This window comes from Notechis scutatus, chromosome 4 (assembly GCF_049901735.1).
Source record: "Notechis scutatus isolate UNSWTSFEM ecotype Mainland chromosome 4, rNotScu1.2, whole genome shotgun sequence".
NCBI classification, from domain to species: domain Eukaryota; kingdom Metazoa; phylum Chordata; class Lepidosauria; order Squamata; family Elapidae; genus Notechis; species Notechis scutatus.
In genome coordinates, this window is record NC_142012.1 from 96795019 (window position 1) to 96820938 (window position 25920).

The 25920-nt window shown below is 40.7% G+C and overlaps 1 protein-coding gene across 1 annotated transcript in view; it reads right to left on the bottom strand.

Moving 5' to 3' along the window:
* Window positions 1-4851: 4851 nt before the first annotated feature.
* RNLS (renalase, FAD dependent amine oxidase) overlaps window positions 4852-25920 on the bottom strand; it is a 163080-nt gene continuing 142011 nt past the window's right edge. The window contains exon 8 of the mRNA XM_087964154.1: window positions 4852-4922. Coding sequence (XP_087820280.1) covers window positions 4867-4922 — 56 coding nt within the window. The 3' untranslated portion in view covers window positions 4852-4866. The remainder of the gene's footprint in view (window positions 4923-25920) is intronic.

Genomic DNA, 25920 nt, shown 5'->3' on the forward strand with positions numbered 1-25920 from the left:
AAATGGGAAAAAGATATATCAAAGATGATTTTGATGTGCTTGAAACCCCTCAGTAATGGTTTCGGTTGATATGACACAAAATTGATAAAAATTACATGATGAATAACTGGGCTTTGTTTGTGAACAACCAGAAGGTTAAAAGCAAAGCATTAATTTTCTTTCTTTTTACTTTAGAGAGCAAAAGATGACATTAACTATATCTTGTAGAAACATGAACAGGGAATGGTGGACTCTGCTCCTTCTATTGTACCTACAAGGAGACTGCATAGAAAATAAAGAAAAGGAGAAGATATTTTCCAGTACCAATTAAACATGAGCCAACAGTGTGCAGCGGCAGCCAAAAAAGCCAATGCAATCCTAAATTGCATTAACAGAGGGATACAATCAAGATCAAGCGCGGTACTAATACCACTGTATAAAGCCTTAGTAAGACCATACTTAGAATACTGCATTCAGTTTTGGTGACCACAACTATAAAAAAGATGTCAAAACTCTAGAAAGAGTGCAAAGAAGAGCAACCAAAATGATTAGGGGATTGGAGGCTAAAACATATGATGACTGGTTGCAGGAACTAGGCATGGCAATTCTAGTGAAGAGAAAGACCAGGGGAGACATGCTAGCAGTGTTCCAGTATTTGAGGGGCTGCCACAGAGAGGAAGGAGTCAAGCTATTTTCCAAAGCACCTAAAGGCCAGATAAAGAATAATGGATGGAAACTGATCAAGGAGAGGTTCAACCTGGACATAAGGAGAAATTTTCTGACAGTGAGAGCAACCAACCAATGGAACAGCTTGCCTTCAGAAGTTGTCGATAGTTCATCACTGGAAACTTTGAAGAAGAGACTGGACTGCCATCAGAAATGGTGTAGGGTCTCCTGCTTGGAAGGAGGGGGTGGTTGGACTAGCCTTGCTTCCTAATTGAAGGGGACATCTGCAGGTACACTGGTGAAGTGGAGACATATTCTATTCAAGCAGGAGCCACAATCATCAGGATTTGGAACATGCATCTTTTAGCATGCTGGGGGGTCTATACATCACTGCAATACAGGTAGTCCTGTATTGACTTGCAACAGTTCATTCAGTGATCGCTCAAAGTTATGACGGCACTGAAAAAAAGTGACTTATGACCGTTGCAGCATTCCCATGGTCACGCGATCAAAATTTGGACGCTTGGCAACTGACTCATATATACGACAGTTGCAATATCCCAGGATCGTGCAATCAACTTTTGTGATCTGATAACCGTGGCAAGAAAGGTCACAAAATGAGGCGAAGCACGCTTAACGACTGTCTCCCTTAGCAACAGAAATTTTTTGGTCTTCAGTTTGGTCTTCGTAAGTCGAGGACTACCTGAGGTGAATTTATATGGCCAAGTTTGTATCAAAGCAAAGGTGCAGGATATTAGATATAACGCTGTTCGTTGGCTGTGGGGAGGTGACCTAGAATCTTTTGCAAACAACCAATCCTGGCAGAGCCCCATTTTATGGTGAGAATTTCACGGGCCGTGAAGAGGCTCAGAGGGGAAAACGTACACCTGGCATTACTTTGGGTGATTTTCTTGACAGATTAAAATCACAAAGTGTGCTTTGTCAAGGAAACCACAGTTTCCAAGATGATGTCATTTGGTCTCCATAGATGTTTAAGCTGTTATTTTGTCTCCTGCCACTTCTGAGAGCAGAACAGTTTCTCAGCAACGTATCCTTCAACTGTCCCAAATTGACTGTAGCAGCAGCAGCAGCAGCACCACCACAGGACTGTCCTGGAAGCCTGGAAATCTGATCTGGGAATCTTCTGACTTAGAGGCTGAATCAGTTTCCTGATAGGCTTGCCAGCTTCTCACATTTTTCAAAGCTCCTTCACTCCTTCTGGATGGGGAGACCTATCTCCCAGCAGAAACGGATCAGAGATAGCAGCTTTTCCTAGTCTACCTTATTGTGCAAGTAAAAGTCAAATACTTTTTTTTGGGGGGGAGGGGTCATTTTTCTGACAGAGGGATTAATTTTCTTACCCTGCATGCAGGGACTTGCCATTAAACATTCATATTATGGGGACTTATCGATATCGAAGCATGGTGTAGGAAGTAGGAAAGATCAATTCCATCTTATTTAGGAGGGGTGTCAAAATTCCCATCTACCGGGCACAAATTCCGTTTTAAGTATTTTGCCTACAAACTCAGCTGAAATGTTTTTTTTTTTAAAATGAATATTCCTACCCAAAAGTATGTTACCTTTCTCCTTATACTTTTTCTCATCTCAGCCACTTTTACTTAACGATGCTTCCACAGTAAATGGAAATGCTTGTGTATGCTGTTCTATGCATACTTCTGAGAATTATTGACCGTTTTAAGAAACGTTGGAAAAACAATGTTATTTTACCATGCGCTGTGTTTCAAATTCCCTATATGTTTGAGAAGCGCCAAATCAGCCCCACATTTTGTGTGCGGAATTGCACACCATTCTAGCTCACCTGTCTTTCTGATCCCCTTTTCCAAACTCTTATTGCTGTGATTGCAGCAGATAAATTACTATACTAATTATGTGCTGCTATCATTTTAGCTCATAGGAAACTGAGAAAAGGTTCTTTGTTGCAGCTTTCCTCAAGACTGCTGGGCTGTTGGCATTTAATTTTTGAGGAAAGAGAGATCGAGAAGGAGGAAGGGTGGGATCAGGAACAATGAGGCTTTTTACAGACTGGAGCATTTGATGAACACAACAAGGAGACATTGAAGAAGTACTGCACATATGTGTGGCCCAGCTACAGTAATTGCTTTCTCTGACTGTACAATAATTCCAAGCTGTTAGCATACCATGTGGTTTATTGGCCCTGCAGCTAATGGAAACGAAACCCAGATTCTAAGATTTGGTCTCCCCAGGCTTCGAAATTCAAACAGATGATAAGCAAGCCAAAAGGATTTGCAATGGTCATCAATGGGCAAAACATTCCCATGATTTTGTGCATGCTGTTGGTAGCAATGAGTAGTAGAACAATGTGTGAGGTTTTGGCCACAAGAAAGAATGAGATCTTAATAAGGCACAATAATAGTTTAAAAGATGAGTAATAGGCAGCCCCCACACCAGGGGTCTGCAATCTTAAACACTCCAAGAGCCATTTGGACCCATTTCCCACAGAAAAGAAAACACTGGGAGCCAATAATTTAACAATCAGTGTAACTGATTGGCCAACTCGATGTTACTCACTCTCACCCAGTCACCTCCTGCTTTGGAATATGAAGCGAGTCTCCATCCTCCGTTATCACCCTTACCTTCTCAGGCCAGGGGAGGGGGGAGGGGGCCAGCCAGTGCCTCTGCTAGCAAAAACAGAGCTCAGGAGGCTTCATGTGGCCCTCTTGAGCTCCATTTTTGCTGGAAGAGGGTTGCAGGAGGCCATTGCATCTGGAAATGTAGCTCAGGAGCCCATGTTCGCTGGCCGAGCTCTCAAGCCACCACAGGCACCACCGACATAAGTGACATCAAGCTGGCCATGCCCACCCTGACCACACCTACCCCAGTCCCCCGAGATCAAACACAACCCTGATTCGGCCCTCAGTGAAATCGAGTTTGACACCCCTGATCTAAGCAAATGAAGCTGATAAATGTAATACCCATAGTTCTTGACTTACGACCGGCATCGTAGTGACTGTTTGAAGCTGCGAAAAGAGAATTACAACCTGGTTCTGAACTTCTGATGGTTGGGCTTCCCCTTTAAGATCATATGACCATAAAAGTAATCATTAAGCAGTATAGTTGTTAAGTGAGTTATCACGTGACTGCGCCTGTTTTTATTACCTTTTTGCCATGGTCATTAAGTGAATCACATGTGGTTGTTAAGTGAGATGTCACCTGACTATGATTTGTAATCTGTGATGGCTTCTCCATTGACTTTGCTTGTTGGAAGCTGGCTGGAAAGATTGCAAAATGGTGATTACTTGATTGCAGCGATGCTTCAACTGTCGTAAGTGTGTAGACAGGTTGCAAGTCATTTTTTAAAACACTGTTGTAACTTTGAATGGTTGCAAAGCAGATCATTGCTAAGCAAGGATTACCTGTAGGTTTACGACCAATCTTCAGTTTTATGACCTTTGCAGATCTATAAAGTGAAAGAATAAAATAAAAGGTGACGTGAGATTATAAGTACTGCTGCAGTTTAGTGACTTCTTTGCTTAACAACTGAGTTTGTTGGTCCCAATTGTGGCCATTAAACGAGTACTATCTGCACTGCTTTGAAGGCCTGGAGAGCTGATCTATAGCATATCATAAAAGCATCCTATTTCTTTTTTTTATTTAGTACCTTATGCATGCGATTCCATTTTGCAAAGATGACGAATGGCTTTTCTACAACCTGTTGCTTTTCCCCACCTTCCCCATAGTTTATGACTCATTTATTCTGTCCTCATTAGGGGGAAAAAACCCTCAGATAGAAAGCTAATAGCCACCCCAATTTTTTTTTAATTAAAGAAAAATAAAAGGGGGGTAAAAATGCCACAGAACTGAGCACGTGTCATTTCAAACTCACTAGAATAATTTAATTCTCATAACTGCAGAAATAAAATTAGTTTGCCTGCCCTGCCATAATATTTACTTTGGCACAAGCATTATTTTATTGCAGAACAGGGAAATCGAGTTTAATAAGAAGCCAACTTTACGCATACCTGTCTCTAGGGGCAAAATAGGCCTCGATTCTACTTTAATTATAAGAAAAGATGCCATATTGTCTAGTATCAGCTTGGTGGTACCCAATGTATCCATTGGGTTCCAATCTGGGTGTTCTCCTGATGAGTGGATGTCAACCCCAAGCTTTCCCAGCGAGCAAGATCATGAAATCTAGACTTGACATCATAACAAGGGTTGATCAGCTGAAGGCCTCGGAGCCTATGTAGCCTCTGAATGTATTTGGTGCCATTCCAGAGCATCTGCAACATTTGTCACTAAATGTTTCATGGATACAAGGAAAAAATGCATTTTCAACAGTAGAAAAGAAAGAATTTTATTAAAGACACAATTTTGTCCTGCCCATAAACTGTTCTCCACCTAACTAATGGGAGGACAGTTGCACAGTTACTGTGGGTAATTTCCAGTTTAGTTTGCATCTAGAATACATCTCTGATCAATTTTTATATCTGGATCCAGGCAAGTACATTTTCCACTCAGCTCAGCTAGCAAAAAAAAACAAAAAACCACAGTCTGATGTTTAGTTATTATATATGATCAAACTTTAAACAAGTTAACTGGGAAAAAATCGAAAAGAAGCAGACAAAAAATGGAGAAAGAGAAGGAAGAAATTAAAAAGGAAGAGTTATTTAATAATAGTAAACTATGTTATCTATACCTACAAACTTAAAAAGCATAGAGCTTTGCAGAACTACTGTAAATAACATTGTGGATAATTACCCCTATTGGTTATATTGGCCTTAGCCTATTTTTGTATATAACAGTAGCCAAATAGATTTGGAAATAAAGACACCAGGTGATCCCTTTATATGCACCATGAAAGAAACAATGTAATGGGTGGAGATGATTATCCAACATATGGGACAAACTTTGAAAGGATCTGACATTACTGCGCGTCAGCTCTGGGAAAAGACTGACTAAAAATATAGGGACAGATGTGGAAAAACTATGCCCAGAGCTGGTTCCAAGGAGTCAAAGGGAGATTTTCAGCAGCTGTTTTGCTACAACGATGTTTCGCAACTTTAATATGTCTGGACTGCAACTCCCAGAATTCTCAGCAATGGAACTTGTTTAGCTAGGGAATTGTGGGTGCCGAAGATAACATAGCTGAGGTTGCCCAGGTATGACAGTATTAGGGTAGATCAGTTTTAACAGCTTTAAGATGTGTGGATTTCAATTCATCAAGTTCTGGAAATGGAAGTCCATCTATCTTAGAATTGGTAAGGTTGAGAACCACTGTGTTAAAGTGTTGCAGTTTGTACGCAGATCAAAACTTGTGTGTTGAGTTCAGGGGATGAGTGTTAATAACCCAGGTTCATGGTCTGAAAGTTCTGGGGGCATCAGGATTGGACTGGACGGCAAATTCCTGGGTTTTTAAAAATGTATCTGAAAGAAAACTGGAAGATGTAGGAAATCGACTGTGGAAAACAAAGGAACTCTAAGCTGTGAGGATACAGATGGACCTCTTGGTCCAAAAGACCTGGGGAATGTTGGTACTTTAATGGAAGCCATTGTCTACTTGGTTATTTCCTTTGGGCCCATTTCCAATGTATGTGCTCTGTTTTGCCAAGTTTGGAAGAAGGATGGCAATGTCTATTTGGAGTCCAGGGAACCAAATTATATTACTTATTATGTAGCAAGCAACCGATAGCACTCCTTTTATATTTTGGCAGCCGGGATACAATTTCCTGTTTCATTCTAGGATCAGCATGCATAGGTTAAGGGGACCCTTAAATCTTCCCTTTAGTCCTCCAGACTCTCAGACGACAATGGCGATGTTTATCTTACTCTTCTTAATCTCTTTAATTGGCTTGAGATGAGGGGAATGCTTGCAAATGAGGTGGATGTCAGAGGCAGTCTTACCGCTATGTATCCATCCAAAGCTATCCTGGTCAGGCTAAGCTCCTTGGTAAATTTTAGCCTAAGATAAAATTGAGCAGACTCAGCCCTACACTAGGGAAAATATGTTTCCTGGATCCAGGTTTTTTTTTGGGGTGGTGGTGGTGGTGGTGCAATGGGGAAGTAGTTTCTCATTTAAACCATCCACCATCTGAGAATCACTTTCTCTTGGAGGAACTTCTCTGATCTTCCACAGGGTTGTTCTTAACATCCCATCCAAACCAACCTCATTTTGTCTGCTTAAACTCCACTATATTATTTCTGCTGTTTTGCTGTCATCATCAATCATCATCATCATTTTAGACATTGTCTATCCATGGTAGGATGAAGGCCTATTCTGCATGTTTCCAGTCAATATTTTCCTCAGCTTTCTTTTGTTAATTGAGCCCACAATACTTGCTAATGTCATTGATCCATCTTGTATTTTGACATAAACTGTTTCAACTCCTTCCCTTAAAACGATGCTATAGAGCACCGCACACCAGAACAATTAGACACAAGAACAGTTTTCCCCCCGAAAGCCATCACTCTGCTAAACAAATAATTTCCTCAACACTGTTCAACTATTTCAAAGTCTGTACTACTATTACTGTTAATCTTCTCATCACTCCTTCTCATCCATCTCCTCCCACTTGTGACTGTATGACTGTAACTTTGTCACTTGTATTCTTATGATTTATATTGACTGTTTCTAGTATGATTTGATTGCTTATTGTACCCTATGACTATCACTAAGTGTTGTACCTTATGATTTTTGACGAATGCATCTTTTCTTTTATGTACACTGAGAGTATTTGCACCAAGACAAATTCCTTGTGTATCCAACCACACTTGGCCAATAAAGAATTCTATTGTTTTAAGGTCTCTTTTGTGGATGCTTTTTATCAAGTGGAATCCATTTTATGACTGCCTTCACCCACCTTTCCATCAGTTCTTCTTGCTATGTGACCAGCTCATTTCCATGTCAATTCTTTTACTGTCTTGATGATATTGTATACTTTCGTTTGTTTTCTAATCCATGTACAGGTCTTTATATCTTGTCTTGTAAAGCTGAGCATGTATCTTGTTGCTCTTTTGTATTGGCTTTAAGATGACTGAGGGTTCTTGTTAGTCATGCTTATTATCACCCAATTACAGGAGAAGGGTGGCATTTTTCTAATGGGACAAGTTAGTCCACTTGGATGTTTTTAGGCTTTTTGTCCATGGTGGACCTTTGGAAGCAATTATGTACATGCTAAGATCGTGTGTAGCGTCCCCAGATTGCCATTATTTTGAATACACGGCGGGGAAGCTCTGAAAAACAGAAGATCCAATAGTAGAGAATATATGTAGCTCAGGATTGAATTGAGGAGTCCCTGACGCTCTCTGTGCTTGGTTGTTTGATTGCAGATGTTTAATTACCCAACTAGGTAGTATTATCAGTGCTGGTCTGTGGGGTTTACTGCCTGTACAGGAAACAAACCAGCACTAACATGCACTGATAATGTTACCTAGTTGGGCAATGAAACATCTGCAAGCAAACAACCAAGCTCAGAAAACAGAATATCTCTGCCTCCCAGTGCTAGCCTTTTATATGTGAGAAGATCTTTCTATAAGACAGTGCTCATGCTGGCTGGGGAATTCTGGGAGTTGAAGTCCACATGTTATAAAGTTACAAAGGTTGAGAAACAATGCCACATGGCATCACCAACCACTCTAGTGTGGGTCTTATCCATACCAAGACTGTTGGTCTAACCACCTGGAATTTATCAAGCTAGCCTTAGAGCAGCACATGACGTCTTGGGACTTTTGTTCCCCCTCACTAAACCGGGCAGGGGCGGGGCCAGCACACGACACATCCAGCCCTCGATGCTGTGAGTTTGACACCCCTGCCTTAGAGCGAGCAAAGAACTCAGCAAGCCATTCTTGTTTAAGAAATAGTAAACTTTCATACTAAAGAGAAATGCTGCCTTCTCTGGAACCTATTCTACCACAGATGAATTGTGCTGAGAATGATCCTTAAAGTGGGTTTATGTCTCTAGCCAGTCATTTTTTTTTCTTCCTGTTAGGAATTAGGGCTGGTATAGATAAAAAGAACCCATCAATTTTGAATATCTAGCTTTTGTCCTTTTCATTTGAAGCTATGAAATCAATTTTATTGTAAATCACATCCACTCAGTTTTGAAAAGAACAAAACTATTAAAAACAAAAATCAAAGAGATCTATATCAGTACTTTTTTTTTTTTTGCAAAAAGCAAGATTATTTTATTTGAACTCATCTTTTGTTTGCCTTTATTCTCTATCCCTGTCTCTTTTCTGAAATCATCTTAAAAGGAAAGTCTTTGGTCAGCTGTGAAAAGAAGAGAAAACCTATTCCTGAAAAATTAGATGACTGTTATTTATTTTCAGCAACAATTTCTCCAAGATCCTTCATGTTAATTCATATATGAAGACGTGTCATAAAGACTTCCCATTATACCTCAAGGAAAGACTGCACGGAAATAACAGTGAATAGTAGCAACAACAACAATAAACCCTTTGAGTCAATCTCTCATTTTTGTTTGTTCCAAAATTTTAAGCTGGATAATGGTCACTCTTTGCAAAATAAGAATCTCTACTGACATTTATTAAAGGAAAAAAATAAAACCATGGATGCATTTTAATGAGGGATATAAATAGCATCTAGCAATCTATTCTCCCTTAAAGGCTGAAGTACAGCTAATTATTTACACACAGACACACAGACACACACACAGATGAACTCTGAGTCTTTTGCTAGAAATAGCCCATTGGGAATTAGAGTTATTTCTCTATAACAGATGTGGAGATTAAAGTTCATTGGAATATTGTTCCCATAGCAAGCTCAGCATGTATTATTCTTAAGGAGACCAAGAACAGTCCTACAAGAGACTGTACAACAGCTAATTTCATTATTCAGAGGAAATCAAAGGAAGCAAGCAAGGAAGAATTAACTCTTTCTGAGCGTGATGATTTCCCAGTGTTGTCTTTTTTTTGCTCTTAAGATCTGCTGGATATATTTCTCACTCGACACAAAAATGGCCGATACTCAGGGATGTCAGAGAAGCAACTCAACATGTTAGGGTCTGCTCATCCTTTTTCATAATCAAGGTAAAAAAAAATCATTTTAATCAGATGTTCATTATAAAATCACCCATTTGATGGGGATTAAAGCTTGACTTTCTGGAAGTGGATCCTGGGAGCTGATTTTAATTTAAGCCGTGTCATTTTGAATCCTTCCTGTGGACAGTTCCCATCAATCCTCCCTCCCACAATATTTTAGGCACTTTGTATGTATAGATTAGAACAACTTCATGGAAAATGATTCTCCCACTTTCTATAGTAGATCTTCAGCTATAGAGACCTCCAACTCTGACCCTATGGAGACAGATGTATGGATGAAGTTTTAACACATGGTCTTTGTCCCAGAGTGTCCTACTTGATCTGGCAAGAAAACAAATGACCAGAATAGGATGGATAGAAATGATTACCTTAAAGCTGTTTTTCTCATGTTGTGATGACGTCAGTCTGCTTTTCCAAGATAAACAATAATACCAAAGAAATGTGTAGAAATATGCTATTTGAAAGTAGACTGAAAAGCTTTTAAAAGTTGAGGACGGGAACGAGGGAGAAAACAGGACAGCTAAGAGTTGGTTCAGTCCTGATTCAATTGGGAGAATTTACATATAAGCCACATAATAATTTATCAGACAATTTGAGTTGTAAAGGGATTGGGAGAGGTAAGTAGATCTGAAACTATTGCAGGTGACATGAAACATGTATGACAAACAAACAAAATAATCCTGTGCAAGTAATAATTCTTAATTAATTTTATTTGCACTTGTTTTTAGTACATTGTCAGTGACATTTATAACAGGATGAGCAAAGAACTAGCTTTCAAAGAAGGCACATTTCCATAGCTTCTTAAATAGATATATTACAAATTTTTAACTTCTCAGGTGGTCTTCTACAACCTGCCACACTAAGTTGGAGTTTAACTCCTAAACTTCACAGCTACTTCACTGGGAGGCCAGGGACAGCATCTGTGAGAGCCAGAAGCATCATGAAAGGAAAGGTTAACCAACCAGCATCATTTTATAATGCCGACAATTTACAGATCAATAGCAAGGAAGTAATCAGCAACATTTTTTGTCAAAAATGGAAAAAAAAAGTAAGCCAAAATGACGAGGAGTTCCACACATAGATATAGGTAAGATTGAGAACTTGCCAACTTCAATTAATAGATGGGGGATGTACCACAGTGGTGGTATTCAGCTGGTTCACACCGGTTCAGGTGAACCGCTAGCAAGGATTTGGCATGGGTCACCAAATCGGTAGTAACTTCTGGCTGGCCACACCCGCAACCCGGTTGCCCGGTCACTGCTTGCTCACTTGCCCCACCTGCCTGATGCGTCTGCCCGATGCTGGCCCACCCAGTCACTCCTTAAGGTATTTTTTTTTTAACCTCCCGACAATCAGCTGTTCTTCCAAACAGCTGTGTCAGGATCCTCCTCGCTTCTTACTGCTTCGCCCAGGAGGTTTCCCTGAGGCCCAGGAAGGCAAAAAATGGAGGGACGGGGCATAGCTCCCCCTCCATTTTTTGCCTTCCTGGGCCCCAGGAAGCTTCCTGGTGCAAAAACGCTCCCCCTAGAGGCTCCTCTGAAGCCAGGAAGGGCTCAAAAGGGAGCACGGAAGGGTGCTCTGTGCCCCTCCTATGCTCCGTTTTTTTCCTTCCTGAGCCCCAGGGGAGCCTTCTGGGAGCAAAAACACCCCCCAGAGGCTCCCCTGAGGCCAGGAAGGTCCAAAAAACGGGGTGGGGGTGCTGCCAAAAAAGCCACACCCACCTAATCACATGGCCACACCCACCTAGCCACGCCCACAGAACCGGTAATAAAAATTTTTTGAATCCCACCACTGAGGTACCAGTCTCTGAAGGTAAAGGAAGATTCTGGTTAGGTTTATTTGAAAGAGATGGACTATCAGAGGCTGTGATTCTAAGATATTGAAAGCAATTTCTCTTGCCTTTCCTTTCACACCATCCTTCAAAACTTTGTCCCATAATGATAGTCCTGGAATAATTTGTGTATGAATCTGCTGATAGAAGCATTTCTGTAAAGCCTTTGATTCAGTGGTACACGACAAACTACTCCAAAAACTAAAATCTTATGGTATCTCTTGACAACAGCATAATTGGATAGAAGCATTCCTGTCAAACAGACAACAAATGGTCAAAATTGGGAGCATCCTACCAAATTCTGTACCTGTCAACAGCGGTGTCCCCCAAGGCAGCGTTCTAGGACCAACTCTTTTCATACTCTACATAAATGACCTCTGTGATCATATTAAGAGAAACTGTGTTCCCTTCGCTGATGATGTAAAGCTATTCAACACCACAGACAATACTGCTACCCTTCAAAAAGACCTCGACTATGTATCAGAATGGTCAAACAAATGGCAGCTTCAAATCTCAACAAACAAATGCTCTGTCTTACATATTGGCAAAAAAAATCAGAAAATAAAATACAGGCTGAATAGTCAAGACTTTGTTGATGATCCAAACTCTGTCAAGGACCTTGGAGTACTCATCTCTAATGATCTAAGTGGTAGAGCCCATGATCTAAGTGGTAGAGCTCTAAGTGGTAGAGTGGTAGGTGGTAACTACATAGCTAAAAAGGAATTAAGAGTTGTTAACCTAATCTTACATAGCTTTTTCTCTGGTAATATTACACTACTAACTAGAGCATACAAAACATTTGCTAAACCAATACAGCTCATCAGTCTGGAACCCACATTATTTATCTGATATTAACACAGTTGAGAAAGTCCAGAAATATTTCACAAGAAGAGTTCTCCACTCCTCTACTCATTGCAGAATACCTTATGCCACCAGACTTGAAATTCTAGACCTAGAAAACCTAGAACTACACTGCCTTCAGTCCGACCTAAGTATAGTATATAAAATCATACATTGCAATGTCCTACCTGTCAATGAATACTTCAGCTTCAACCATAACAACACAAGAGCACACAATAGATACAAACTCAAGGTTAACCACACCAAACTTGATTGCAGGAAATACGACTTCAGCAACAGAGTGGTCAATGTCTGGAATACTCTACCTGACTCTGTGGTTTTTTCCCCAAACCCCAAAAACTTTAACCTTAGACTGTCTACTATTGACCTCACCCCTTTCCTAAGAGGTCTGTAGGGGGCGTGCATAAGCGCACCAACCTGCTTACCGTCCCTGTTCTATTGTTTCTTTTATATATATATATATATTACTTTTTTATTTTTGTTATATGTATCCATGTATTTATAACTATGTTTTTACTTATACCTATTATCTTGTAAGCAATTGACAAACCAAATAAAATAAAATAAATAAATAAATGATTCAAGCCTTGCTTGCAGTGCAGGGCTAGAGATCTCCTATTTATTAGTAGAGACTATGAGATCAGCCTATCAAATATGAAGCACATCTTCTTAAATGTATAAAAGAATTAGAGCTGGGATGGGGAATGTGTTGCTATGGTAGCCGGATGCTTTTTTTTTTTTTTTTGCCTGGGAAAGAACCCATGAGAAATTCATACTGACTCAGCAGCAGGAATCTGTTCCTCCTGGGGCTGCTAGACACACTCACCAAGTGTGGTGCTTCCTGCATTCTCCCTTGGTGAGATTTTGACTTTCTTTATACTGCTCAGCTTCTCAAGTTTCTGAATTTTAATAAGATTGCCTGTCCTGTGTCTTTTACCGTCCTCGTTCCTGGAGTGAAAGGCTCCAAGCCCGATAGCAAAAATCCATTATATTTCAGAAGGAGCATTCAAAATGTGCGCAACTCAGAAGTGTGAAGAGAAAGAAGAACAAATTCCCAAACGGAACTACTTTATGTCATAACAACGGAATTCAGTGCTGTGGTTACTCAAAGGCTAATGTGGCTATTATGGTCTTGAGTTGCTTGAAGTAAAATCATTTCAGCTTCCTTCTGTGTGTTGTCTCCAGTTTTGTAGTCTTCCATAAACTTCAACCAGCATGGACACTCATGAGGATAATGGGCAATGAATACATCTGTAGGTCACCAAACAAAGAAATGCTGTCTTGTCTGAAATGTACCAAGGAAAACAAGAATAGATATAAAATTGCCTCACATCAATTTTAGTGCGCATTGAAAAGAAGCATCATCTGGAGTGAGCACTGTAACATTTGTGAATGATCAAAAAGGACAATGGGGAAATGAGCTACGGTTTATCCAGCCCCTTCTCATTATTTTCTAAGTAGTGTTTCTGGAATGGCTGAACAAACAATGATTAGTGTTAACTTGCTTTTAACAAAGGAAGCAAAACAAAAGTCCATTTCAGATCCTGGATTAGAAAGTAGGAAGGAAATTTGTCATCTCTAGTTGCATTCCACATCTTTACAGATCTCGTGGTTAGGTTGGTGGGGCAATGATTGCGTCTGATGGAAAGAAGTGGAAGAAGGGTGTTTTGTGGTGTGTGTGTGAGCGTGTGTTCATTGCCAACTGCTTAATCCTAGTTATGTAATCAGAAATGCTCCATTTCCATAGGACTCCAGTGCAAACGTGTTACCCAAGTTCTAATATCCTACGATGAAAGATATCTTATTCTATATCCGTTTTCTCCTCCTGAATCTGAGGATATGCATTTCCTGGGCAGACACTTGGACAATTTATTCAGTAACATCTCCCCTTAAGTTGAAGTGAACCTTCCCTCTTTCCCTCAAGTAAATTGGCCTACGGTCATAGTGGCACCTTAGCCTCTTTCCTTAGATAAAGAGTGACATTAGATGGGGTGGATGGTAGATGAGAAGGGATCTCTTTAGTCTATTCTTTGTATAGGGAAGAAGGGAGACCCCTCCTAATATTTCATAGTGCTAATTGGCTCCCATGACTGCTATTTAAAACTTTAATACGTAATGCTTGAGGGAAGAGTGAATGAACAGGACCGATAAGAATCCTTGCTAAATTCAAACAGGGATTCTGTTCCAAATGAATGGCCCAGCAAGAAACTTCTAATACCAAGCAACTGCTGGAATTCTTTGCTCACAACAGTGGCTTGTTATCAGTCACCCCACAAAGGGATAAAGGATTTGATTAGAGACAATCCTTCCCTCCCATCGAGCCTTGCACCACTTGCCGATTGCAGCAGCCGAGTGTTAAGGCTGAGAAGCCAAAGCAATAGGTCCAGGGAAAGCAAGACGTAGAGAAAATCAGCTACACAGCGGTGGGGTGGGAATTTACAGATCTGCTCCTGCTCAGCTCACAAAAATAGCAGACAGCTTCCCAGACGTTATGAAAGCAACAAGAATAGCAATCATCGAAAACCCTAGGAGTGAGAAATGATGTCACTCAGCTGCAGTTGAGAGAAATGCATACAGGAGCAGGTTGGATCTTCGGGTGCCACAGCTGTTCATTTAAGGCGCAGTTTCAAATCTGGGTTTTATGACTGTTTATGGATGCTGAAAAAAAAACCCCTGCGTTTCTCCCTCTCCCTCTTTTTAAGGACACATTTTCACTGCCTTGTTTGGCCTGCAGAAATCAAATTCATGAGATACCCAAGGCCTACCAGTTCCTGTTTTTCTTCTTCTTCTTTTCTTTCTTTTTTAATCAGAGCTTCCTGCAGGCTTGGTGACCTCGCAATGTATTGTGGAACTAATACTCCTATTTTTCTTCTCCTCAAGTGACTTGAGAATGTGGGCTCTTCTGTGGTTAACCCACCAGCCTCTTCCTGTAACTTCAAGGATAGCAAATTTCAGCATGTGCTGTCTGTCTGAAGAGCAGATTTGCACTGAAATGAATACGCCTGTTTGGAACATTTTTCTTCTTCTTAAAGGGTCATCTAGAAGCGCTACAGCCATGGCTTATTTTTAACAACGTCTGTTCCTGAAAATGAAAGTGTTGCCATTATAGGATGCATGAAATCATCACCTGGGTTCAACTGAAGTTATATGTTTGTCACACTTTATAAGAATAGCCAATAGTTGCCTTATACAAGCTCTTTCCTAGCTAATGTCCTTTATGCACGATAGTGAATTTTTGAGACTTCTTCCTTTGTTTGCAGTGACACTGCATTATTATATAGTCAGACTAATGACTATGATGTTGTTGCATTATTTTGAAATTTCAGTTATGTGGGGAAACTATTGGACACTCGGCCCTACAGCAGTGCAATGACAATTCTGAAATTAGCAACTTTTTTTTTTTTGCCTTTCATTTTGCTGTTGAGGATGTTTGACAAATAAAATTACTTTCTTCAACCTAGCAAAAGTGTAGCGCCTATTTTACATTATAGTGTGCAATACTCTCCATCCCCCTTACTCCAAATTTCTCCATCAAACGCCTGTATTACTTTGACTGTTGAGGATGTTTGACAAATAAAATTACTTTCTTCAACCTAGCAAAAGTGTAGCGCCTATTTTACATTATAGTGTGCAATACTCTCCATCCCCCTTACTCCAAATTTCTCCATCAAACGCCTGTATTACTTTGACTGATGGATCTGCTATCTTTGGGTGATTCAACTGTTAGGTGCCCACTAAAAGTGAATTGATCTATTGCCAACATATTGAGATCAAAAGCACCTTGTTACGTAATTTAGAAACTATCTGCTGTTGATCAAAACACCACTTGAAACAAGGAAAAAAAAAACATGTGTCTGATCCTTGGCATTTCTATACTACACTATGTGTATGGTTCAGAGTGATTATTAAAAGGAGTTAAGTGATTGCATGTGACCTAGTTTGCTGATCACTGACATTAAGTCAACAGTTGGAGCTTGGAAAAACGGGGGAGGGGAGAGGTATTTTCCACCCCACGTGTTCCCAGAATGCCACTCCAGCATCTTGCCTGTCTTCCTTCCAGAGAGAGAAAGAGAAAGGCAGCAGTAGCCTGTCAGAATAACCAGAAGCTTCTTTTGAGTTCAAAGCACATAAGAGTTTATTATTGCTACCTCTATACAAAAATCCAGTCAACTAATGGTCAAACTAAATTGGCGTTAGAGAATTCAAGGAAGACTGGACTGGTCTCTTGTGGCAACACAATGACCCCAAACTGATGACACATTTAGCCCCTCCTTCCAGCTCAGCCTGCTCTTCTTCTACACTGTCATTCCCAACTTCTCCCTGTAGAGAAGGAGAAACATTTTTCTCTGTGCAGGAACAATTCTTCCCCATGTTCTCTGCATGGTGAATTTTTTTTAAAATAAAAAGTCTAAGGTATCTTATCTTTTAAAGCTCAAACTCCAAGACATACTGGGGAGTCTGTGATAAGACGTTCTCCACAGATTGGCAGTTTCCATAAATCCATGTGGTAAAGCAGTGATAATTTAAGCTGTTTGAAAGATATGACTTATGCAAGCCTAGAGTTGCAGTCTTCCCTGAACTAAAGAACTGTCCTTCTTCCTCTGGAACAACCAGTCTCTTACTGATTTGTAGATTTTTGTACTTTTTTTCCCCTGATGAGCCTCTTGTGTGCTCTACCTTCCTTCTTGAATGTCTTATCGTTCTCTTAATTATCATTTCTGCTTTTGACGTTGCCGTTTACTTAATATACACAACCACATCCTCTCTTTGCTGCAGTTATACTCCTTCTTTAGCATTCAAAAGTGGAGTCTTACGCAGTCTTCACACACATCCTTTGCAGTTTAACCCATTCTCGTACTTACGTTTTTAGCCACTGGCAACACCCTCCCAGCCAAATGCTCTGACACACCAGCACACTCTTTTACATATAGCTTTCTCTTGAAACCTTCCTTTGGACAATCTTGATATCTCAGTATTTCATTGCCCTACTCAATTCAAAAACATAAACAGATTTCTTTTTATCTGCTTCTCCATCAACATGATGTGATGTCACTGTGCACATATGTGATAATGAGTAAATAATCTATACATTGGTATTTTCCCTATGATTTAATGGATTTTTTTCCCCTGCTGAAAATGGCTGTTTCAGATGACCTGAATTCATGAGGACCACTAACCTCTTTACTCCCATATCCCATCTGTAATTTGGATCAGTAGTTTTTGCAGGTGGTGTATCTCATTTCAAGGCACATTGTAGAGCATAATGCCTATCATGTGGACATGGGGAAAGGGTTGGCTCACACCGGTTGGGAATTATATGAGTTAAAGTCCATTATATCCAGAAATTGCCAAGTTGGGGAAGATTGTTTAAAGGCTACTATGTGGGGTTTGGGCTATACTGAAGGCTGCTGAGAGTCTATGACAAGGTTGGTAGTACTTTACTGTATGGAGAACCATTCTTTTACCAAGCTAATGTTTCGAGAACTGAACAAAATCTCTCTCTCTCTCTCTCTCTCTCTCTCTCTCTCTCTCTCTCTCTCTCTCTCTCTCTCCCTCCCTCCCTCCCTCCATCCTATCTATCTATCTATCTATCTATCTATCTATCTATCTATCTATCTATCTATCTATCTATCTATCTATCTTTTATCCACTCACCTATCATCTACAGGTAGTCCTCAACTTACAATCATCCATTTAATGATCATTCCAAGTTACAACAAAATTGAAAAATGTGACCAGTCCTTGCACTTATAACCATCACAGCGTCCCTGGGGTCAGATGTTCAAAATTTGGTTGCTGGGCATCTGGCAAGCATTACAATGGTTACAGCATTCTGGGGTATGCAATTGCCATTTATGGCCTTCCCAGTCCGCTTCTGGCATGCAAAGTCAATGGGGAAAGTCGGATTTGCTTCAAAACTGCATGAGTCACTTAACAATTGCATTGATTTGCTTAACAACCAAAATGATTTGCAAAACAAGTCATAAAATTGGATCTGACTCACTTAACACCTGGCTTGTTTAACAACAGAGAGTCTGGTCTCAATTGGGTCATAAGTCAAGGACCACCTGCATCTGTCATCGCTCTTGTTCTGTTTGTCATCTATCACTCTAGGTTTTCCAAGCCAATTTTCCAACTTGCTATGATGCAGCTGAGGCAATTTTGTCTAAGTTAACTTTTAAACCAATGGGAAGGCTGAGGATAGGACAAACCCTTTCAGTGGTGAGATTCCATTTTTACTACTGGTTCTGTAGGAATGGCTTGGTGGGCGTGGCAAGGGAAGGATACTGCAAATTCTCCATTCCCTCCCCACTCCTGGGGGAAGGTTACTGCAAAATCCCCATTCTCTCCCCACTCCGTTAACCTGCTTTCCAGCTCCGTTCTCCTGTGCAGGGCAACAAAAGAAAACCCAGCCAATCAGCTGGGACTCGGGAGGCAGAGAATAGATGGGGATGGGGCCAGTCAGAGGTGGTATTTGCCCTAGTTAGCAATTAAATATTACAGGAGGAGAAGCTTCGTAAGAAGCTTCACAACAAGTCACAATTTTCTCTACAACTATTCAGATTTTGCTCAATCGGATTCAAAGCTGTGGACAAGTATAATAGCATCCAAACGGATTCTTTTCTTCACTTTCTAGCTTAATCAAGTTAACCAAACAATACTTAGCTCTTAAACAACTCATTGAAATATAGGCCGACTTGTTGAAATCATCAGACATGCAGACCTCTCACAAACCCAGACAGCCCAGATTTTGAATGCTTGAATTGTGTATGAGAGGGAGAGAAAGAAAGGGATCCAATAAGATGGCTGAGATTTACTGCGGATTCTGTCATTTTTGCTTGAAACCAGACTCGGTTGATTTCATCAAGACTTGCTTTCAAGGCTAGACTTATGATGTTCCCATTCATGCAATTAGTAATTGCATAATTGCTGAAAGTAAACATCAGAGGCAGGAGCTGGATGAAGACAGCAATATGCCAAAACATCACTCTGTCTCCAATGTGGATCTGAGCCTACCTGCTTTTCACACAAACAAAAAGGGGGAAATGTCCAGTTTGACCCTAAATAAGCAAATTTGTGGCAGGATGTATATCTGCTGAAATTTCAAGCATCTGAGTAAAAGAGATGGGTTGTTTGCACACAATGTCATAACCAACATTTTAAAGTTTAAACTAAAGCAGATCCACTCTGAACTCTCTTGTTGCCTGACATGGAATTGGTTATGGCTGTTAGTTAAATGGAGACTTGCAACGAAGTTTATAAATGTATATCCCTAGACTGACTTCTGGAGGCCAAACTACCTATATGGAACATTTGTCATGTAATGCAGCTGGCTTGTCCCCACCCTCCCAAAAAATAGAATGACTATCTTAGAAGCTCTTAAGCTGGATCAGGAAAGAGAAGATTTTAAACTTTGGCCTTGCAGCTGTTTTACTTAAAATTGCTCCTACCCACCAGGAGTTGCTATTCACAAAGGGGAAAGGTTCAGAGGTGGCATTCAGCAGGTTCTGACCAGTTCTGGAGAACCGGTAGTGGAAATTTTGAGTAGTTCGGAGAACCGCCAATACCACCTCTGACTGGCCCCGCCCCCATCTATTCTCTAAGTCTGAGTCCCAGCTGATTGGCTGGGTCTTTTTTTGTTGTTGCCCTATACAGGAGAATGGAGCTGGAAAGCAGGTTAGTGGGGTGGGGAGGGAATGGAGATTTTGCAGTATATCCTTCCCCTGGCACTCCCACCAAGCCATGCCACTCCCACCAAGCCACATCCACAGAACCAGTTGTAAATTTTTTTGAATCCCACCACTGACAGATGGACATGATAGCGTGTGAAAAAGTTACCGTCCCTCTAATGGATGCAGAGGCCAATACTGCACCTGGAAGAATTGTGGCAAAATTATTGTGATTGTGATCATTTGGCCATAGTTGAATATTCAAAGTTGGCCTTTCTATTGTAGGCCTCAACTCAGTTGTGTCTCAAGAAGCAAGAATGCTTGCCTTTTGGGTATGCTTTCCTTGATGCTATGGTCCCGGCAGGCAAGAACAGGATTTATACATCCCCCACCTCCCCCCAAATTATACTCAAATGATTATTTTCCTCATGTTCCTCAATGAATGTTTGCAGTTTTTGGCTTATCTTCCTTTCATTTGACAAACCAGATGGTGTTAGGTGCCCTTCTTTGCTATATGCAGTCCTATTGAGAGCCAGGATCTGTTCCTCAATAAAAGAACTAAGTACATTTATTGCGAGAGCCAGGAACTGTGCAAGGAGTTCTGGCAGTGATGCTGAAGACGACAAAGAAGAAAAAAAAGATGAGGAAGGAAGGCACTGGGAGTGAAAAGCAGGTGATGCAACTGGGTGCCCACCAGCCTCACCGGAACAATGTTCTAAAAAAGATAGTTGAAGCTCAGCTGCGGTTTACCACAATGTTCTGCTGATCAGCTGAATGGTCTGAAGTACAGAATGACTAAAAGTAAGCTTATTTTCCCACAGTAAGAGGCATGAACACAGATGCACATGCTCACCCTTGTGCACATACAAAATCTTTGTGCACAGATGTTGAGGTCAATTCTGCTTTACAGATGTTGGCTTTAGCTCGTCTAAAGGAATTCCACTCCCCCCTCCCCGATGATTTTGGACTTAAGCAAATAAACCTGTCCCTTTGATTGCATTGTCCTAACCCATTTCTTCCTTTTAAAATTTCTTTTATAAACATAAGCTGCCGTTCGACTACAATATGGACAGAGGTACTCTCTCATGGTTCAAAGAAAGCATGAGAGCCAATCACCGTCTCTCTTTTCTACAAGGAATGGAAGGCAGAAAGCAACTCGCTTGAACTCCAGGTCTTAGGTCAATGGAACTCAATGGAAGCAGGACCTTCTGGATCAGTGTTTCTCAACCCTTGGCAGTTTGAAGATGTGTGGAAGTCCACATCTTCAAACTGCCAAGGGTTGAGAAACACTGCTCTATAATAATGGGAATGAAAGAGCTCCTGCTGATGCTTCTGAAATCCAGATTCAGCAGTAGTTATAGCAAAACTGGATTTCTTTCCCTCTATTCTGAAAAAATGGTATGCTGTGATGTTAAATTTTAGATAATTTGTTAAAGAGGAAGATTTTTGTTTTGTCTAATGAGGTTTTTTTTTTTTTTGTCTACCTGCTTTGCAGCTGTAAAACATTTAACCATGCTTTTACATTAGGATTTATAATATTTTTTCCCCCTCTCATTTTTCATTTTAACAATGTATGAGTGGTTTTTACTGTATGCCACTTCGGGCCCTGGCTTGTAGAACAAAGCTAATAAACAGTAAATCTAAATCTAAATGACATCTGATGTTCCCTTCACCACACACATTACTGTTTCTCTGGTGTATTCTGTGCAGTAATACAGAAGGATGCTTAAAAGGTGTAGGAGAGGGTATGGAATACAAAAGGGTGAAGGTAACATCTGTGCTTGCAGAAAATGGCTTTTAGCATTAATCCTCTCATGTTGGGAGGCTGGGTGGGTTGGTTCAACGTTATTTCGATTTTCTTTTCTGATGATATGAAAATCCATTTCCCCACATTAATTGACTAATAACCCTACACAGCTTATCAAGGGGGTCATCAACTTTTGTTACTTCCCCAGTTAGATGGGCTGTGATGGAGAAGCCTCCGGGATAGATCTATAATAGCAATACAATTATCTGTGCGTGGGTATATACTGTACATTTGGTTGGCTTATCTCAATTAAGAGATGGAGTATATATCAGTCCTGACCTTTTTCAAGCTTGGCTCCTAACACAGAGGTTGAAATTTAGCATCGTGCAATATGTGGCATTTCAGCTGAGCCCCGTGCATTGTCGGAATCCCTTGTCTACTAAGATCTGTGGTAGAGACGGAAATCTAATAACCAGTTGTCCCAACAGTGCTTTGGGCAACTGGATTTTCTTGGTTTTTCTTTGAAGACGTTTTGCTTCTCATTCAGGTAGCTTCTTCAGCTCTGACTGGATGGTGGGAAATGGAGGGATTTATACTCCTTGCAAACAGCTGGTCATTTGCATTCTTTTAGCGAGTTGCTGAGGCCACCTGGAGGTTTGTGTCATCAGGGTTGCCGGAGTAATGCAAATGGGTGTAGAGCCTTCTTGGCGGTATCCTTCCATTCCCCACCATTCAGGCAGAGCTGAAGCAGCTTCTTGGATGAGAAGCAAAATGTCTTCAGAGAAAAACCAGACAGTCCAATTGCCACTTGAAAAAGCACTTTTGGGACAACCATGACCTGGATGACTGAGAATCTCCATAGAGTAATAACCAGTTTTTAACTACATCTGGAACTCTTATACCAAATTCACATGAAAGAAAGTTGATCCTACATTTAATAATATCCACCACCAGCAAAGGAAGAGCAGATTTAATAACAAAAAAATTAAACACACACACACACACACAAATCCTGCACAATGACAAATCCTCCATTGTATCAATCTAGAGCTGCCAGTTTCAGCTAAACTAAATCCTGACTGTCCTTCCCCAAAATATGTGCACAGCTGTGACACTTCCCTTCCTGTTATATTTACACTAATATAAATAATTCTTCCAGGAACCATGTTGCAAAAGAAGGCAGACATGGTCAAGAGAAAACTCATTTCAAACTGAATTAGTAATTATTGATTAAAATTAATCTGCCTGAAAAATAAGGTACCCATGTAGAAAGATAATTTATTCTGCCTTCACATGTGCCAGCCATTCTCCTTTTCTCATACTGTCTCTTCTATCTATCCTACACCCTTGCCCTCATTGCCCTCCTTCCAGCAGAAGTTTCAAGAAAGGAAGATGAGAAAAGGATGGGCATGGAGTAAGAGAGGAAGTGGTAAGAGAGGAAGAGGTAAGTGCACTGAGAAGAAAAGGAAGGAAAGAGATCGTGGGAAAGCCAAGCGGCATGTCTGTGAGGCAAGCGGAGGAAAGGAAGAAGCAATGGCTGTCGCAACACTTTCAAGTGTTGCATAAAGGGTTAAAACTCATTAAATTACAAAACACCCATGACTCTACTAATTCAAAAGGTGGCTCCCGCCCCCACCAATGCAATTCTTCAGGAATAATGTTGAAGAAGTGAGGCGGGGAAAGTTAACTTTGTTGGTTGGATGATCCAGGCCATTTTCCACCATTCTATTCAGCTTTACCGTGGCTACATTTCTGTAGAATTTCCCTCCCGATCTCCTTTAATAACCGAAGTTGCACACTTCTATTGCTTCTTCTCAAATCTATTGAATTGCCTCTTTTCAGTTGCTTTTCAATCCGGGCCAAGATGAAAAGAATAAGACACATTCAGCCTCCTAGCGTGGTGTCACCAAACCTTGCCAGCAGCCAATGTCCTCTGGCTGTGGCCTTTTCCTTATAGACCTTTCCAGACTATGGAATTTAAGAGCCCTCCACTCTATACTTGAATCAACAGGGGAGAAAAAAAATCTGTACTGAATGGCCCAGTCCTGGTTATTTATGTGGCACTCATGCTAGTCCTAGGCATTGTTTTACTCTATGGACTTTGCTGCCCTCCCTTGTCAGCATGTCATTTTTGGGTGGGGAAAACACCCGGCAACCAAAGCACTTCTAGAGAAGTGGTGTGTGCATGCTGGTGCCTCTCTCTCTCTCTCTCTCTCTGTGTGTGTGTGTGTGTGTGTGAACCTGAGAAACTTGGCCAATTCCACCTGTCTTCTTTGGCTTGTTCTGTGTCCTTCCTCCTAATGCCCTGTTTGGTTGCAACACAAATGGAATGAAGTGAGAAAAGCAAAAAAGGAAACCGAAAAGGAACTGAGTCATTAGCAATTGACACGCAATTTTATTTAGGTTTTTAAATCTTCCTTTTCCATCATTACGCTACTTCAAATGGGCAGAAAATGAGGAGAGGCTATAGAGTTAAAACTGCTGAACATGGCACAGAGTTATAGAATTAAGATGGCTTGATAGCTGATACGGTGGAGGTCCCTGCGCCAATACCTTTTGCATGCTTCAATAATAGTGTAAAGTCAAGCTCAGGATGTGGTGATCCTTGGTCTCATGGAAAACAAACGGAAGCTTGAGAGAGGCTACAGTGGCAGGGAAGTAGTCAGAGGGAACAAGAAACTTCCAGTGGTAGCAGATGGCCCTCTCACCTCTGGTCTTGGAATTTCTGCTGAATTGTGAGTAGACAACCTTGAATGCTGAGTAACAGAAAGGAAGCAGTTCCCTTCATTTTCACCAATGACCTCTCTGTGCTTTTGGATTAGACCGTGTACACACAGTTCTTGACTTACAACTGTTTGTTTAATGACCAAAATTACAATGGCACTGAAAACAATGACTTATGACCAATTTTCACACTTACAGTGGTTGCAAGCATCCCCAGAGTCACGTGATCAAAATGCTTGGAAACTGACTCATCTTTATGATGGTTGCAGTGTCCTGGGGTCATGTGATCACCTTTTGCTACTTTCTGTCAACGGGAAAGCCAGATTCACTCTACAACCATGTTACTAGCTTAATAAATGCAGTGATTAACTTAACTGTGGCAAGACAGGTTGTAAAATGAGGCAAAACTCACTTAGCAACAGAAATGTCGGGCGCAATTGTGATTGTTAAGTTGAGGACTATCTGTATAGTCCATGTGCAAAACTGATGGACCTCTGCTATAATGACAGCTCTCAGTGCAATCAGTGGCCGTAGATGACAAAATGGTGATGCAGTTTGGCGTCATTAACAAACCCTGTCATTGTGGTCTGTTATAACATGATTTTTTCCATTATGGTTTTGTGTCCCAACATCTAATAAGTTATGTCTATGAAGATTTCCTGGGGACAATTCAAGCCAATCAGTCTTCTTGACACTTAAACATACCTTGCATGAGCCACGGTGATGCAGTGGTTAGAGTGCAGTACTGCAGGCTACTTCTGCTGACTGCTGGCTGCTTGCAATTTGGTAGTTTGAATCTCACCAGGCTCAAGGTTGACTCAGCCTTCCATCCTTCTGAGGTGGGTAAAATGAGGACCAGATTGTTGGGGGCAATATGCTGACTCTGTAAACAACTTAGAGAGGACTGTAAAGCACTGTGAAGCGGTATATAAGTCTATGCGCTATTGCTATCCACGAAAAGAATAGAATAATGGCAGAAAAAGTTGCTCAAAAACCGAAGGGCACAGACGAATCTCCAAATGGCCTCAACAACTCTTTCAAATGACCAGATGACTGCAAGGTATATAAATCCATCCTCCACCATTCAGTAAGAACTGAAGAAGCTTCTTGGATGAGAAACAATAGTTGCCTTTTGAAAAAGCACTTTTGGGACAACCATGATCTGGATGACTGAGAATCTCCATGGATATCAAGAATCCAAAGGAAGGGAATAACCTAGCATCAGCCGTAAGCACCCAGTAAATATTTCTTTGATTACATTTGATTAGCATAAATTAGGCAACAATTATTATCTAATTCATACAATCCTAGGACAGTGTCTGCAAGCAATATCATCCATTTTTCTGGATTTCAGCAAAAAATAATACCAGTAGTTGGCTTAGAATAAAAGAAAAAGAAAAGTC